Source organism: Lactuca serriola, chromosome 6 (assembly GCF_051521515.1).
Source record: "Lactuca serriola cultivar US96UC23 chromosome 6, Lser_US96UC23_V15, whole genome shotgun sequence".
NCBI lineage: Eukaryota > Viridiplantae > Streptophyta > Magnoliopsida > Asterales > Asteraceae > Lactuca > Lactuca serriola.
In genome coordinates, this window is record NC_136413.1 from 50,079,854 (window position 1) to 50,097,532 (window position 17,679).

The following is a 17,679-nucleotide window of genomic DNA, read 5'->3' on the forward strand; positions in this document are numbered from 1 at the left end:
TGATATATTTTTTTTATGGATGTCATTTAAATCATTTAGTTATTTTCATACCAACCGGGTCGTTATATTAAAAAGAGTAATAAAATCAATTTTTAACTTGTTAATTAATTTGATTAATTATTTTTCGACACAACATCAAAATGACATTGAAAAGTTAAGTCATAACAAGTTCAAGTTTATACATTTTAACATGTATTTATTTTTTATATTCTTTATCTTTTATATTTTCTATTTTTAGTAAATCACCAACAACCCATTTATCATTTATATTCGTGTAATTTTTAATAAATACATCATAAAACACTATACCCAAACAAACTTTGATCCAAACCGATAATTGGATCTAATAAAAAACCGAACCATGTTCACTCATAAAATATTTATGTTTAAAAAGAAAAGTACAAGGACTATTAAGTCATAAACTTAAAGTACAAGGACTTGTAGTCCCTCTAAATCTTTTTTATTTTTCTTCCCTCCACATCTATCCGAACCAAAAATTCCCTCCTTCCCTCGTTTTCTGCTCTCCCTAATCAAACCCCCACTTTCTCTTCCAAACCCTTGCTTTCTCTCTCTAAAACAAACCCTCCATTTCCACAGATCCCTCACTTTCTCTCTCTAAAACCCCCAAACCTCATTTCGTTCTTCTATAATCTTCTAAACCCTAAACTCAATTCAGTTATTTCAATTGCAAAAGTTTATCTTTTTAATTTGGTATATATATTTTTGGTACAACATGTCTGAAGCTCGAGCTGCAAACCGCCAGGCGGCGCAACCACCATCGCAAGCATCGATTGCCGGTGGAGGAGGAGGAGGAGGACAGATCCTTCATCCAATGAGACGTCACTTACCTTTCTCCTCGACTAGACCGCCGTTTATTCCTTCCGATGACTACCACCGTTTCTCGTCCCCAAATAATGGTAATAGAGTCGCCACCACCGCCGATCAGGAAACTGAAGTCCTTATAGTTAAATCTCCGGTAACCTAAACACTTACTTGTTGCAATTATGTAATTTTACGATTCTAATTGTTGCATTGGGTTTCAGTTTCCTCCAAAACTCTTTTTGGGGTTAACTAAAAACTCCCACCTCAAGAAAAAATTAAACTTTTGTAGAAGGTTACATACATTTTTCCCTCTCGTTCGATTGTTTTCATTTCAAGATTAGTTTCATGGTAGATTATGCCCAAATTAAGCCGAGCTTGCCGAATTTGTTGAAAGGCAACGTAGAGGTTGTCATTTCAACTGGGAAACAAGAGTTAACCTTTACAATTGAAGCGACATAACTTCAATTTGCTTCCATTTTTGGATACATATTACATTTTTTCCGATTCATGGATCATTTCCAGCCTTTTCTCTTCCATGGTTGAAGCTTATATGATTATCATTTTGTTATTCTTGCTTACTGTTGTTCAGCCAGTGAAACGGAAGCTTGGAACAGACTACAATGGAGTTCCATCTAATGAGTGGACAAATCTTGGCTATGCTGCTACAACCAACAGTCCCCTTCACACTCCTGTATCTGCAAAAGGCACAAGGATAAATGCTCGTTCAAAGGTCACAAAGAACACCAAATCTGCCCCTCAAACCCCTGTTTCAAATACTGGTGAGTCATCATGTGCAAATGTCTCATATGAATACGATTCTCTATTCTAAACAATTAATGAATTGGATTGCATTACATTCAACAATTATAAACTAATAATATGTAACACAGGTTCACCAGCTCCACTTACTCCTGTTGGAAGCTGCAGATATGATAGCTCACTTGGTAAATTTTGGTTAAATTGTCCATTTTTTATATAAAAAATGGGATTATGTGTTAAAGGGTTAGTTTTCAATTTCCAAATTTACAGGCCTTTTGACAAAAAAGTTCATCAACCTCATCAAGCATGCTGAAGATGGCATTCTTGATTTGAATAATGCTGCTGATACATTGGAGGTATTTCTTATCTTTTTGAAGAATAAGTATATTGTGTATATGGTTTTTATGTAAATGTAATAAACACATTTAAGAAGTTATGATGAAATCATGAAACAGGTTCAGAAGAGGCGTATATATGATATAACAAATGTTCTTGAAGGAATTGGTTTAATTGAAAAGAAGCTCAAAAATAGAATCCGGTGGAAGTAAGGCCTTTTTTTTTATTCATGTTTCAACGTCATATCTTATGTTACTCACATTTTAAACTTATGCAAAATCTTTTTGATTATATTTTTAGAGGCCTTGACTCTTCAAAACCTGGTGAATTAGAGGATGATGTTGCTCTGTTACAGGTAGATTTATGATCTAGTATTATTTTTTTATTTAATCATTTTAGTGTTTTAATAATATGTCATATTTTTTTAATTGCAGGCAGAAGTTCAAAAGCTTTCAATGGAAGAACATAAATTAGATGAAAGCATTAGGTAATTTTTTTTTTTTTTTTAAATTTATGAAAGTTGCCATTGTTACTATTATGAAACTAATTTATTTGAGGCATTTTCAGGGAAATGCAAGAAAGAATGAGTGACTTGAGTGAAGATAACACTAACCAAAAGTAATTTTTATTCTATTTTATTATATTTATCTCCTCTTTATGTTAATAGAGCTGATAAAATATTGTAAAGTTAAAATCTTTATTGTTATTCTTCTGTTTTAGATGGCTCTTTGTTACAGAAGATGACATAAAAGGCCTTCCATGCTTCCAGGTGAGTTTTTTATTTTTTATTTTTTATTTTTGTTGTTTTTCCATGTGATTTTTTTTTTAGATTTCGTTTCATGATTTTAAACTTTTGATGTTTATAATTTTATAGAATGAAACCTTGATAGCAATTAAGGCTCCACATGGGACCACTCTTGAAGTTCCTGATCCAGATGAGGTGCGTATGAAGGAATGGAATTGTTCATTCCATTGGAATCAAGAAAGCTGTTTTTTCTTTTTAGTTAATATTGGGGATCTAATTTTGTTGATGTGTCAGGCTGTGGATTACCCACAAAGAAGATACAGAATAATCCTGAGAAGCACAATGGGCCCCATTGATGTATATCTTGTCAGGTGCCTTTTTCTCTTATAAATAATTTACTATTTTTCCTCTCTTAAAAACCTAATTGAATTCGATTTTTTCAGTCAATTTGAAGAGAAATTTGAAGATATTGAACAAGCAGGGGCCCCACTTGCTTCAAATTCTGGATCAGATGATAATCCAACAACAGAAATGACAATCGATCCACACCCACAAAATGTTCATGGCAATACCATGAATATCAACACTGATAATAATAATAATAATAATAGTAATAATAATAATCATAATAATAATAATAATAATAATAACATGTCTCAAGATTCTCCTGGGAGGATTATGAGAATTCTTCCTTCAGATGTTGATGTAAGTCATTTTATCATTATGATTATAATTATGTTTCTATTAATTGATTGTAAGTATGTTGCTATTATGGGTAAAAAAATAAATTACATTGTTTGTATTGTCTAAAATAGTAAGTTACATTTATTATAGTGTTTGCATATTGCTATTATTGGTTAAAAAGTATGTTGCTATTATGAGTAAAAAATAAATTACATTGTTTATATTGGTAAAAAGAGTAAAACACATTTGCTATTTCTTGCAATTTGCTAAGTTTGAATCCAGTTGGTGAAAATGGATATATATAATGAAGGGTATTTTGGTAATTTGTTGCAGAATGATGCGGACTACTGGCTTTTATCAGACAGAGAAGTTCCCCTTACAGATATCTGGAACACCGAGTGTATCCTTTCTTTTTCTTGTTTTGACTATTTGTCAAATATTTGACAAAATAAAAGAATCTTGTCAGATATGTGTATCTGACTATTTGTCTGTATATAGCTATCTATATACAGACAAAATAAAAGAATCTTGTCAGAAATCTATATTTGACTATTTGTCTGTATATATCTATCTATATACAGACAAAATAAAAGAATCTTGTCATATATTTATATCTGACTATTTGTCTGTATATATCTATCTATATACAGACAAAATAAAATAATCTTGTCAAATATCTGACTGTATGTCAGATGTATTATTATTATATAAAAAATTGACATTTCTTTGACTAGTCAAAGTAGGTGGAATCGAATGGGATGGTGTTGACTTGCTTAGTGAGGAATTTGGGTTGACCGAAGTGGGGACGCCAAGGGCAAGCACACCGCCAGATGGACATGCTGACGTGGCGTTTAATACGAGTCTTGGGTGAGTTACTTTTTCAAGGTCAACAAAAGTCAACGAGACTGCAAGAGTGTTGTTTTTATATGATGGGATACGGAGAGAAGGGGAGAAGGGTGTGTTGTAGTTGTACAGTAGAATGAAATTCCATTTGAGGTGGAGTGGAGGGAATAAGACTTTGATTATGTTTGTTCTTGAGGTCTAAGGGGTGACCTTAAATTAATTTATACCAAAAAAATATGTTTCTAGTTTAATTTGAAGTACGTGGTAGACGTGTAATTTAGTGTTTTATTTGACATTGGTAATCATTTATGGTCAATTGGTTTTTTCACAAGGTAATGAAATGAAATTGAATTCGTAATTGGTTTGTAGAATGTTTTTAGAAAGAATGAAATCTCACTAAAGATTAGTATTCCAATATAGAGGTATGTATATGTAGGATAAGGATAAAAAAATCCTCATCTAACAATTATGATTTTAATTATTGTCTAATAAAGTTTAAGATAAAATAATGAGATAATAAAGTTTGTAACCCAACTACTTCAAGACGCATATTGAGAACATATTTTGAAACGAGTATAACTACATGTCGAGCAAGTTCTTTGGATAACTAATCATGGTTATCATTTCAAACAAAGTTCTTTAACTTCGTAATACCTAATTAGGCAAATAACTACGATAAATATAGTCTAACTACAACATAACATATATTGAAACATGTTTGATAGCGGAAGTGACTACATTTTAGACAACTTAGCATTATGGTTCTGAAAACACACGTCACTTCAGAGTTTATTTCCTCATAAAGTACAAAAATAAATTATAAGACTGATTAGACAAATTCGAAATATATCGTTTGACCAATGTTTCATTTCTCCATATTAAAATGATAAAGAAGTAATTGGTATGGTATAATGTAATCTCCCTTAATCCAAATCCATGGTTCTTCCATGTCAAATGTTTGAGAGAGTCTGAAACATGGTAGGTACCATATTCCATATTTTTGTTAAATAGGAGGGACCAAATAAATGGGTGGGTTTCCATCAAACTCGGGTCCAAAATGATCCATTTAGGATTACATGGTTAAATTTGTAAATGGGAAAACTAGGGGTGTTCATGGGGCGGTTCGGTTCGGATAATAATAAAATTGTGAACCGTGACCACGGGGCGGGTACCTCATGCGCACTAACCGAAACCGAACCGTATTGACAAAAAAACCGAACCGAACCAAACCGTATGAAAGCGGGTAACCACGGTTCGGTTCACGGGTACCCGCTAAAATATAAAAAATTAAATTCAATTGAAACTACAAACTCCATTTTAGTTATCTCTTTCTTAAAATTAGTAAGTCAAACATAATGAAGTTTAAAAATTGTAATGAAATTCAAATATCATATATTATAATTTGTATAATAAATACAATAATAAAAATAACAAGAAAATCAAATGAACATAGAATAACAAAATTGGAGTTGTCAATATGGATTTTTATTTAGGTTATTGGGCTGGTAGATCAATCAAAACAATACTAATGAAATAATACTTTGTTTACTTTATATATATATATATATATATATATATATATATATATATATATATATATATATATATATATATATATATATATATAAAATCAAACGGTTCGGTTCGGGTATCCGCGGATACCTAAATATGAAAACCAAAAACCGACCAGTTGATATCCGGTTTTTTCGGTTTCGGATTGGCCGGTTCGGCTCGGTTTTTTGGTTTTACAGTTTTTTTGTACACCCCTAGGAAAAACTCATGGTCATTTTTGGTAATCCCAATAAATCATCTGGTCATTTGTTCATTTCCACTCACGGTGAAATCCACCAAAATTGATTTTGAAGAAATTTATTGAATGGATTTTGTTAGTTACAAACAAATATGCCATCAAATGGAATCTTAGAATTGTAATTTTTTCGGTATCAACAAACGCTTGGAGTTTTCTTGTGATATTGTACTACTACTCTACTAGGAAGGAAGCTTGTATCACAAAGGTGGAAAAAATCATTGCCTTTTAAGGTTTCTTTTCTTACTTAACAAATTGGGTTAAGTGCCTCATTTGGGCTTGACGCTGGATTGGTGGGTGGATTGGGGCTAAGTTCAAATGAGAAGTATAAGTAGTGTGTGAATGAATGAACCATTTGTAACCATTGATTAAAAATAATCAACGAACGAGATTCAATCACGATTCAAATCCCCAAAATTACTTCTTTGATTATGAAAGATAGCTAATTTTCTTAGAATTCATCTCCTTAAAATCCTTATAGTAAATTACACGAATGGTCCCTATGGTTTAGGGTAATTTGTGCATTTGGTCCCTAATTTATATTTTTAACTCAGAAGGTCTCTATTGTTTGTTTTTGTTACGTGCTTGGTCCCTGTCATACATAAAAAGACTAATTTACCCTTGATTTTTTAATCTATTTAAATAAACACACCCCCAACTCCACCTCTCTCACCTTACCTTACATGCCCCATATTTTTTGCTATTTAAATAATAATCGTTTTGGGTAAGACAGGGACCAAACGTGTAACAAAAACAAACAATAGGGACCAAGCGCGTAACAAAAACAAACAGTAGGGACCTTCCGAGTTAAAAAAATAAGTTAGCGACCAAATGCGCAAATTACCCCAAACCATAGGGACCATTTGTATAATTTACTCAAATCTTTAAAATGGTTCTAACGTTCTCATAAGTATTATGGGGACCTTAGAACTATTTGTAGTCATCCATCAATAATAATCAACGAATGAGATTGAATCTGACGAGATTCAATCATAACTCAAATCTTTAAAATTTTCAATTAATTATGAAAGTTAGTTAATCTCCTTAGAATTAATCTTGTCTCTTGATCTTATTAATCTAATGGTTACAGTTAGTTCTAAAGTTCTCATAATATTTATGGTTGTAAGACTACCCAATTGGAATGATTTTGGTGAGCTACTTACCATCTATAAATTAAAAGAAAATCAAAACTAAAAGATATTTGGTGACTTAGGCTCCATATACAACCCAAGATCACAGAAGTTTACATCTTTTTAATAATATTATTTGGTGGTGGAGTTAAATTACTTTTGTAATTAAAACTAATTTTGTTAGCAATTGCTTTTTATTTTGAGTAAAAAAATAAATAAAGTATATCAAAATATGTGATTAATTTTTCTCTACGATATATATATATATATATATATATATATATATATATATATATATATATATATATATATATATATATATATATATATATATATATATATATAATATTTTTCTAATATAGAATTGGATTGGGTTGAGTTTAATTGAGCTGTAGATGTGGAAGAGAGAGAAATTGGTTTTTAATATATGATTGGGTTGGATTGAGTTGTGAATGTGTGAATGAGGATAGTCTAACGAGATCCCAAATCTAGCAATGACTTACTATCTATTTACAAACATATTAATTTAGATCTCATGAATTGAAAAATTAGTGATTATATTTTATTTTGAATAAAATATTATAAGTAAACCATACCAAATTGCCCCCGGGATTTGGGTTAATTTGCACGTTTGGTCTCTAATGTGCAAATGTTTAATTTCTTAAGTGGAAGAAGTAAGTGAAGTATATACCACAATATATATTCTTGTTTGAGAGGTGATTCTTCCACTTAAGAAATTAGTTATCTTTATCTCAGCCACCTCCACCTTCACATCCTCTTTCTCTCTCTAGAGTCACCAAATCAGAAACAAAATCAATGAAGGGTTTGAGGATTTTCACAAACAAAAAGAAGATCTCCTCTCACTCACCTCTGATTCACTCCTATTTCTTTCTCCTTCTCTCTTTGTCACCACTGGTTTAGACCCTTTAAACAAAATCGATGAAGGTTTCATGGTTTTCTGGAACGAAAAACCCTTAAGATTCAGACCCAAATCGGGGTGTGAGTGTTCATGAATGTTTGTGTTATTGAGTGTGTATTCATGAGTGTGTTTATGTGTGTTGAAGAACAAATCCATAAATCTAGAGTGTGTCTGTTCTTGAATGTGTTTTGAAAAACAAACCTAAAAATCTGGGGAGAGAGAGAGAGAGAGAGGAAGATCATCAAACTCATAAATCTAGAGTGTGTGTTGGTGAACAAAATAAATAAATATCTAAATAAATATGTAAATATGTTAAAATTAAATAGAAAATTAAAAGGGTAAAAATGTCTTTTTACAAGGCTAAGGATCAAGCAGGCAAAAAATGAAACCATAAGGACCAACCTCGTAGACGAGTTGTAGTTGTCATCAACCACTAAATTTTGACAAACTATAGAGACCAACCGTATAATTTTATATTCTTGTAATTTCGGATAAGGCTAATTTTGGCACCAATTAACTGTCATCAACATTTATGTAAACCGCCACAAACAAATGTACCAAAAATTTAAAAAAGACATTAAACATCAAGTTTTTGATATATATTTTTTCATACAAAACATACCATCTAATCCATGTCCCCTAGTTTTTCTTATGGAGGCTATGAAGTAATTTATCGAAACAGTTCTCTCGTATACATAGAACTTGAATTAGATAATTATATCTCTGAGATAGACATTTGATATGATCACATAATATGAACAAAATTCTGTCTTATGACATTGCATTCCATATAGGGGCGGAGCTTCAACATATAATTTGGGGGCCGAAAATATAATACGTATAAAGATCGGTGAGCAGGGAGGGCCGGCACAGCCAAAATTTATATATTTTTGGGTTTAATATATATAAAATTAAAATATAGAGGGCTATTTGTAACAAAAAAAAATCAAGAGGCCTACATCCCCTGCCCTAATAAAGCTCCGCCCATAAATTCCATATGCCTTTAAGTGTTTCTTGTATCTATATTTCATATCAAGTAAGGTTTATGTACTTATGAAAATTGCAATTTTAGTTAATTTCTATAATTAGTAGATATTATAGTATTTTGTAACTTGGGTTCTAACAAAACCAATATCACGTTTTGGACTTCATTTTTAATTTACTTTGTGATCAAGTCGTTCATTTTATTTTGTTTTACATTAAGCTTCTTTAACTTAAGAGTGATTTGAAAAGACCCTTCTACTGTTTAGTTTTTGTTTCTCTTTAAGTTTGACCAGATAATTGGATTGGATCACAAAAAGGCATCATTTTTTTTATGTATAAATGTTACAAGAGAGCATCAAAATCAGAATATTTTGTGTAACAGGATCTTGACAAGATATTATTAATTAATTCAAAAATATAAAAATTTTTATATGAAGGCAGTAGACAAATTTAATGCGACTACTTAATATGTGTTTAATATCCAGTCTTTATCTACGTGTCACAATTCTTCCAATAGAATATTATTTAAACAGTTTTGATTAAATATAAAGTTTAATGAAGATAATTACTTATTTTTAAATAAGAGATATTAACAAAATTGATTTATATAAATGAAACATTTAATAGAATTGATCAATAGTATATATATATATATATATATATATATATATATATATATATATATATATATATATATATATATATATATATATATATATATATATATATATATATATATATCGGAAATGACTCGTTCCAAACACCTATATTAACTTCAAAATCATTTTTTCTGATAAAAAACTTCATTTTATATTGACATTTCGAACTGAAACTCCGAATTTTAAATTACATACTAAAAGATTATTCTATAATTTCAAAACTAAGTCCTAAATCTAATAAATATTTTCAGAACTTCGAATAAATTGTTCGTTTTCTTTACAAGAATCTTTTAAAATGTGAGAAATATAGCAAATGATAAATGTATTTAGTGAAGAAAGTGGCGATTATACATATGAAACATCATCATCAATATATTTTTTTAAAACATCATTTATGTGCTTATTATACGTTATATTTTTCTAAACATTTAGATAAATTTTAGTAAAAAACGAACTATTTATTAGAACTTTCGGATTTATTTGTTGGATTTTAGACTTGTTTTTAATATTTTAGAATAACTTTTAATTTTTTTTAATCTTAAATTTGGAATCTAAAATTCCAAATGTCAGCTCCAGTGTTTAAAATGTATGAAATTACCCTTTTAGAACAAAAAATTTCCAAAACACAAAAAATTAATCACTTTTACTAAACACTTATAATGGTCAATTTTGTTAATATCTTTTAAATAATGAATTTTGATTGGAAATTATTTATGTTTTTTAATAAATCTTGAAAGAAAATACAAAGACATGGACAATATACGCCAATTATTGGCTTTACTCATACTACAAAACCATTTAACATTTCTCAAATCTTATAAAACCTTTTCCTCTCTCTAATTTCACAAATTCATCAACTGCCATGGACGCCGCCACCGCCGCCGCCGAATCTAGCACACCAACAATCCCCATCCTCAGACGACGGAACTCCACCGGGTCACCAACTGTCGATACAAAAGCCTACCACTCTTCTTCCTCCTCCTCCATCGCCACCACTACAACCGCCACCACCTCCACCTCCTCCTCCTCATCTTCTTCTTCTTCAGTGGATTTTGAGCTGATCGCGATCAAACCCACTTGTTATACTTCCCTCCGGGATATACTTCCATCGCCGACATCCTTCGTCCAATCCCCTAAAGCTGCATGCTCCGCCGTCCATTCGGGTTATGAAATCTCGATAAAGAATCACCTTGTGAAACAGGCCGCATGGGCTTACCTTCAACCCATGTCCACCTTTCCTGAAGCCGACGGAACCACCGTGCTCCACCGCCTCTGGATTCAATTCTCCGGTGCTGTCCTCCGTCTCATAACCGCAACCTTCGATTGCCTCCTCCAAGCCGGAACCACCGCCTCCAAATTATAACACTTACAGAAGGTAACAGAATTGTAAAACACCCACCACAATTTCGCTTTGATTTTCTCAATTTGTAGAAACAAAAAAAGAAATCAATTGAATGAATGAAAATCAAAATCAGATTACAACTTTCTTTGTTCTTGCGTTTCTTTACAATTTGTACATCCGTCCACCACTTCTATTCTACCGATCAAAGTCCCCTCGATCGTCTAAATCTTAGCCAAACGGGTTCTCTTTGACCCGAATTCGACCCGGATCTACTCGGCGATGGTGGAAGGTGAAGTTCCTCCGCGTACACAGGGTGGTGACGGCTGCTATTTGGCGTCGCCGGAGCAGGCGGCGCAGTCGGTACCCACCTTTCTTCAGCCGGTTCTGACCGGAAAAAAGACGCCGGAGTAACCGGAGGCGGCGGAGGACGACCCTCCCCGGAATTCCCATGATTTTGAAACAACACCTACACAATACAAACAATCGCAAATTCAATTCCATCATTTCCATGAAACGGATTGCACGATTCCAGCATTGCAATGGAATGGAATTGATCAATGGAATGCACAATTCCAACTAATAGAAAGAAGATGATACCTCAGGTCTTGAAGAAGGTTTATCGACCAAATACTGAAATATTTCAAAGATTTTAGTTTGACCTAATTCAGTTGAATTGTGCCAATAATAAATTGCCACGTCCCATGCTTTGGATCTCAATTCCTTTAAACTTCTTTCTATATCTGTCTCATGTCTTTCCACAAATGGTCTTAACATTGCTTCATATACATACCAAGTTCCCTGAAAAAGTCAAAAACCCCCAAAACTTTCCTTTTTTAGTATATATCCATATTGTACAATTTCAAATGCATAAAGTACAAGCATACACACATATATATACCTTAGTTTTAGGATACCATAAATAGATGATGAGTGCTAGCTTCATCTCTCCATACATTGGCACCCTACAAAAGTTTCATTTCATCACAAAATCAATTATTTTGATTCATGGATTTTGGTAGAATTGGAATGTGTGATTACATTCCATTATTGTTAAGGGGACGAAATTCGGATTCTTTTAAATTCCATGTTTGATGGATTTAATAATTCATAGTGGGTGGAAGGAATCAAATTACATTCTTCCTTTTTGATCAAAAGACAAGAAACCTTCATTATTTTATAGAGTTAAATACATAAACGACTCTATATATTATGTTTTTTTTGGATAAAACTATCGACTTTATTTTATTTTTTTTCTAAAAATCCTTAAAAGTTTTCCTTTTTTCGATTTGGTCCTTATATTTTTTCATTTTCTTAGACTAAACCTCAACTTTTCTTTTTCTTCCTAGAAATACATTTACCTATTTGTGTAGAAATAGAAGATTACCGATAAACCAGCTAAAATGACAAAAAAAGGTCTTTTATATAATTAGCACTTAAATATATTGAAATAAATAAAATTTAGTTTTTTTTAGTGAATTTATTTCGTTTTTGCCAACCAAACGCATGACATATTCCAATTCATTTGAATTATTTCTAATTTCTTTGACCCATTTCATTCTTTTCAAAACTTTATACAAATAGTCTTAAGAAAAACCTACCATGAGATGAATATATCCCCGATCCTTTCAAACACTGTGAGTATTGCAACAATTACCCTGAAAATAAATCAAAATATAAGTTAATCAATATGTAACAAACAAGCCACTAGATCAAGTTGTTGCATCAAGAGAAGAAACACTAAAAACCATCGAGTGAAAGCTACAAACTTTATGCAAAATCTTTTTGGTGCAAAAAGATTGATTTCTTGTGAAAATAAATAACTATGTATAAAAAGATTGTTATTTCTTGCCACAAGATAAAGACTTCAATTGAAGCAAACATGTTCCATGTGAATGTGATTTTACATCATCATTATTACTCAAAACCACTCCTAGAGCATGACTCAAGTGGGCCCTTTTTTACAAAAACTAAAAGTAAATTGACATCTTGTACTTTAAGGGATATATCAAAACACGTAACATATATGAATTTCGTGTGCTAAATTCTTTTTTATCCGATTACTCAATCAACCCGTTAGCTGATAATTGAATATCAGTTATCAGCTAACGGAATGAAAATGATATTATATTGGTTGGGTATATTTTTCATGATATAAAAATAAAATGAAAATGACAAGCATTCGATAAAAGAAAATGATTTTGCTTCAAGGATTTAATAAAAACTATTGGTTGATTAGGACATGAACAAGCAACTCAAACCCAATCATAACAAAACACATGTCTCTTTCAATAATTAGAACAAAATGTCTCTTGGAAACCTTATTATTACTTCTCAAAATCATCCAATGTTCTTCGGTGGCTTAATCATGAATGTTTTTTAAACTCGAATGCTTCAAAATTATCTAAATTCAACATGTTCCATTATCATGAAAAGCTAAATTTGTCAATCAATTTGACCTTTCATGAACAGAGTAGTTGACCAAACACCCAATTAGGTCAACTTCTTATGATTGAGACTGAAGAGGATAGAAATGAGAAGACTAACCAATATTGACACCAAAATCTTAATTCTCCATTTTCAACTCCATGTTTCTCGATTGTTTTAAAGCACTCAAAAGCTGGATACGCATATCCAAGAATTAACCTGTAGAAATAGCCAAAAATGGAAGTCAAGCAGTAAAATTTCACAATTCCTCTGTATCCAAACACCAATTTCCCCCAAATTAAACCCGATATTGATATTGATGTATGAAAGTGACTTACATAAGACAGTTTGTGATGAGTTCTCCTAACATTTTCTTCTAATTTCCGGATTGTCGCCACAGCTGTAAGCTAAATTCACTGTAGAGACAGTGATCATTATAAGTTTTCAAGAAATTCATGAAAATCGATTCAAAAAGAGCTAATTCGATTCAAACCAAGTCAATTTACAGTAATAAATTTAGTAAGTAAAAGTGAAAAATCAATACAGTCAGCTGGAATAATTCTTTTTACTTCAAATCTTTATAGAAAGCAAGCGACCTAGAAAACCCCAAAATCTGAATCGAATCGAATCGATTCACAATCAACATCTCAATCAATCGGTTTTTAAATTCCAAAGCCCTCAATCAGAAACAGAAACTGAAACCCACTTTCATAGTGAGATAGAAAAGAATCTATAGGGAATCATGGAGCGCATTACCTTAGTAAGAAATGAAAAAGATCGTTGCTTGTTGCTGGGATTTTGAAGACAATTAATGGGTGTTACGAAATCAATCCGAGAAACTTAAAAATGGAGGAATTTTGTTGAAGAAGATGGCGTTTATTATATAAGCATAAATATGTATGTGATGTGTATATTTATAAAAGGAGAGAAAGCGGTTGGGAGGTGGGGTTTACTTGCCTCCAACGCCTCCTTCTCCCTTCTTCTTCCCTTTTGTTCCTTTTACATAATTCCTTATGCTTATTTGGAAAATATATATAATATAAAAAAATCAAATTAAACATTATAATTTATTTTTTTGAAGTATAATATTTCATGAAAACTAAGAAGATGAATTACATAAAAAAAAAAGATTTGAAAGCAACCAAAATGTTTTAACCTAACGATATCAAGTGTTGTCCTCACTCCTTAAAGTCAAGTGTTCAAATATATATATATATATATATATATATATATATATATATATATATATATATATATATATATATATATATATATATATTCATTTGAGAAGATTATGATAAAAGAAAAAATGTATTAGTATTCATGTTGAGTTATGAAAGTATGATATTATGATGCATAATGCTTAATAAGTATTTAATTGAAGGAAAGATAGGCGATCTATAATCAAAAGTGTAATTGGTCGGCTATTAGTATGTAACTAATGGTCATAATTACAAGTTTTAAAGTTTTGTGGAGTTATAGTTGACAATCCTTTTAGCGGTGGTTGGTTGAAATGCTAATTGCTAAAGTTTGAAGAGAAAGGGAAAGGATTTCAAGATCGGGTCAAACTCGTGAACTCGTTGAATTTTGCAAGAGTTGAACCCTTCCATATTTTAGTAATCGGGTAAATTAGATAAGTAGTAATCATTTGAAATGATTAATATAAACATAGGGATTTTTAATAAAATATTAAAATATGAGTTTGACTCATATATTTACTTATCATTGTCATGCAATTTATAGATAAAACTGGTTTTTTATGGTTGCGATTACTTTTTACTATATACACGTTTAATCAAAATCATATATAAACCTCTTGTTATTCGACATAATCGCATACTTAAAAGTTGCAACAAAATGACCATTGATTCAGCGAATTCACGATCTCGTTTTCCAAAAGATTTAATCTCCCGATAACAATTTTCAAGATTACATGATACATTAGTAAAGAATAATTAGTTTATAAGAGCATACGATATGGACATAAATTTGCTTGTTATGGCCGACGTTGCAAGGCCATAACGGGGTTGTAACGGGACCCCCCCCCCCCCCCCCCCCCCCCCCCCGGTTGCTTCTCGTTACGGGGGTATTCGTTGTCGCTACCACCGGGTGAAACGCACAAAAATCCGACCGTTGTGAAACCGTCAAAATGTTTGAAAATAAATTTTTTATACCTTTTAACCTTTATATAAATACAACATCAATAACATTTTTTTCTTACATCTTTCTCTCTTTCTCTTTATATTTTATAAAACTTCTCATATTTTCTTCTCAATAAAAAAACGGAACAAAACCCAAACACCCCCTCCATCATCAAATTCAAACACACAACCAAATACAACCTCGCCTCTTGGATTTGCGGGTTGCGAAAATTATTTCAATCTTTTATCGTCTCAAGAATCACTACAAGTCCCATACCAAGGAGCCTGTCACGGGATGCTTCAATCACCGTGCGCCACTTAGTATTTTCTCCGACTAAGTCAGGCTAACTCGATGGCTTAGATGTATTAACGATTAAAGGAAGCAAGAGAAACGACAGGGACACTTCAATAAAGCTTCTATTATATAACTCAACTTCTTTACAAGGCAACTTCTTGATGGTTTGGACAAATGAGTCCTCCCCCTATTTATAGGAACCTTACACCTCCTCAAATGGAAGTTTCTAGGTCCCGATCATTCATGACTAATCTAGACTCTTCCTGTTATATACATAGATTTTACAAGACTCTAGAATAGGTAGACTTGTATACGATGTTCTAGAACTCTCTAAGTCGTCCCGACATTATCCAAATCATTCTTGTATGATCTAGCGGGTTCTAGATCCTTCCGAAGTCTTCCGGGTCGTTCTAGCTTCGTCTAGCGTCTTCTTGATTATTCCGGATCGTTCTCTTTTGTTCCACGGACGTCTACAATATTCTAGCATCTTCCAGGGTCTCATAGAGCATTCCTGATCTCTCCGGAGACTTCTCGAATATACTTGATCGTTCCGGAGTTCTCTAGACGATCGTGGAATTTTCCAGAAACTTGGTCCGTGACACCCTCCCCCACTTAAACCCTTGACGTCCTCGTCAAGTCTTCTATACATATGTCTCGATGTTGTCACGGGGCTACTTCGTGTCTTTTCGTTTTCTCCAAAGTATCTCTTCGAGTAAGGCATGCTTTTATTTCTTGATGTACTTTGAATCCTATTTCTTCTCTCAGCCTCGTAAAACCTTGAGTAACTCGTCATGTGGGATATGGATCCCTGTTCCTTCAAACGTGCCTCGCTTATTCGAACTTCCCCTTTTGGCTTCATATTCTTCTTGATTATATTGCTCTGGTCATAACACATCTTCATAGTTGAAAGGGATCGAGCTTTTGTCTTTCTTCTTACTAAGGGAATTATATGGATAGTTGATCCCTTGGTTATACGCAGGGTGTTGTCTCTTTCGAACGACCAAGGACATACCATATCCATGAAATCCATTCCTAGTACCATGCAGTAATCATCCATAGGGACTACCGTTAAGTCAATGATTCCTGTCCATCCTCCTATCTCGATGGGCACATTGTGGGCGACACCAAGGATGGGTTCAGATGGGGAATTTACTGCTTTCAGCCAACCTATCTCCTTGGTGTATTGAATGTTCCTTTTCTTGGCTTCATTTTCAGCAAGAAAGTTATCAGACGCACCTGTATCGACTAGGGCTTTAGTTGTCTCTCCATTTATTTTAGTCTTCACGAACATGAGACCTCCTCCCTTCTTTGGTTCTGTCTCTTCCTTAGCCACCGAGTTGAGGAGACGCATCGAGCTTAGTTGTTGTTCGTTCCTTTCTTCATTTTCATCTTCAAAGACCATGGCGTTGAAACTTTTCTTCTTAGGACAATCTCTTATTAGATGGGGACCGTCACATAAATAACACTTCACCTCCTTACGAGTCCCTCCTTCGATTGCCTTTCCTTTGAAAGTCGAGGGTTTGACAGCGGGTCTATCGTCCCTTGGTGACGGCCTTGGCGCAGCTTTATCTCCCCCAGTAGTCCTTCTAATCGGTGCATCTCTTCGGAAGTCCATAAGGTCTTCCGCTACAACAATCGCTTCATCAACGTCTTGGACATTCCTTCGCTTGAGCTCGTTATAGGCCCAAGATTGTAGTCCATCTTGGAAATAAAATAACTTGTCTTTTTCTTGTAATTCAGGCAACTCCAGCATTAAAGCAGTAAATTCTGCTACATAATCTTTAATCGA

At 32.6% G+C, this 17,679-nt stretch overlaps 3 protein-coding genes across 4 annotated transcripts; 2 read left to right on the forward strand and 1 right to left on the reverse strand.

Moving 5' to 3' along the window:
- The first annotated feature begins 492 nt into the window (after window positions 1-492).
- Window positions 493-4,440, forward strand: LOC145058292 (transcription factor E2FA-like). Of its 2 annotated transcripts, none has more exons than XM_079006217.1 (14): window positions 493-964; window positions 1,412-1,601; window positions 1,713-1,766; window positions 1,852-1,937; window positions 2,037-2,125; window positions 2,218-2,272; window positions 2,352-2,404; window positions 2,485-2,535; window positions 2,638-2,686; window positions 2,792-2,857; window positions 2,957-3,033; window positions 3,106-3,367; window positions 3,680-3,746; window positions 4,087-4,440. In XM_079006217.1, exons 1-14 carry the CDS (start codon window positions 734-736, stop codon window positions 4,215-4,217), a joined length of 1,461 nt encoding a protein of 486 aa, XP_078862343.1. In that variant the 5' UTR covers window positions 493-733; the 3' UTR covers window positions 4,218-4,440. The 2 variants fall into 2 exon arrangements, with proteins under 2 accessions (XP_078862343.1, XP_078862342.1); XM_079006216.1 differs by having other exon boundaries at window positions 494-976.
- Window positions 4,441-10,550: 6,110 nt separating this feature from the next.
- LOC145058294 (uncharacterized) lies at window positions 10,551-11,170 on the forward strand. The gene has a single exon (XM_079006219.1). The coding sequence runs from the start codon at window positions 10,551-10,553 to the stop codon at window positions 11,049-11,051; it is 501 nt and encodes a 166-aa protein (XP_078862345.1). The 3' UTR covers window positions 11,052-11,170.
- On the reverse strand, window positions 11,113-14,425 carry LOC145058293 (putative HVA22-like protein g). Its single transcript, XM_079006218.1, has 7 exons — window positions 14,211-14,425; window positions 13,793-13,870; window positions 13,575-13,673; window positions 12,629-12,685; window positions 11,929-11,992; window positions 11,628-11,828; window positions 11,113-11,496 (listed from the first exon to the last, which is right to left on the reverse strand). The coding sequence occupies exons 2-7, from the start codon at window positions 13,822-13,824 to the stop codon at window positions 11,233-11,235; spliced, it is 717 nt and encodes a 238-aa protein (XP_078862344.1). The 5' UTR covers window positions 13,825-13,870; window positions 14,211-14,425; the 3' UTR covers window positions 11,113-11,232.
- Between the last annotated feature and the right edge of the window lie 3,254 nt (window positions 14,426-17,679).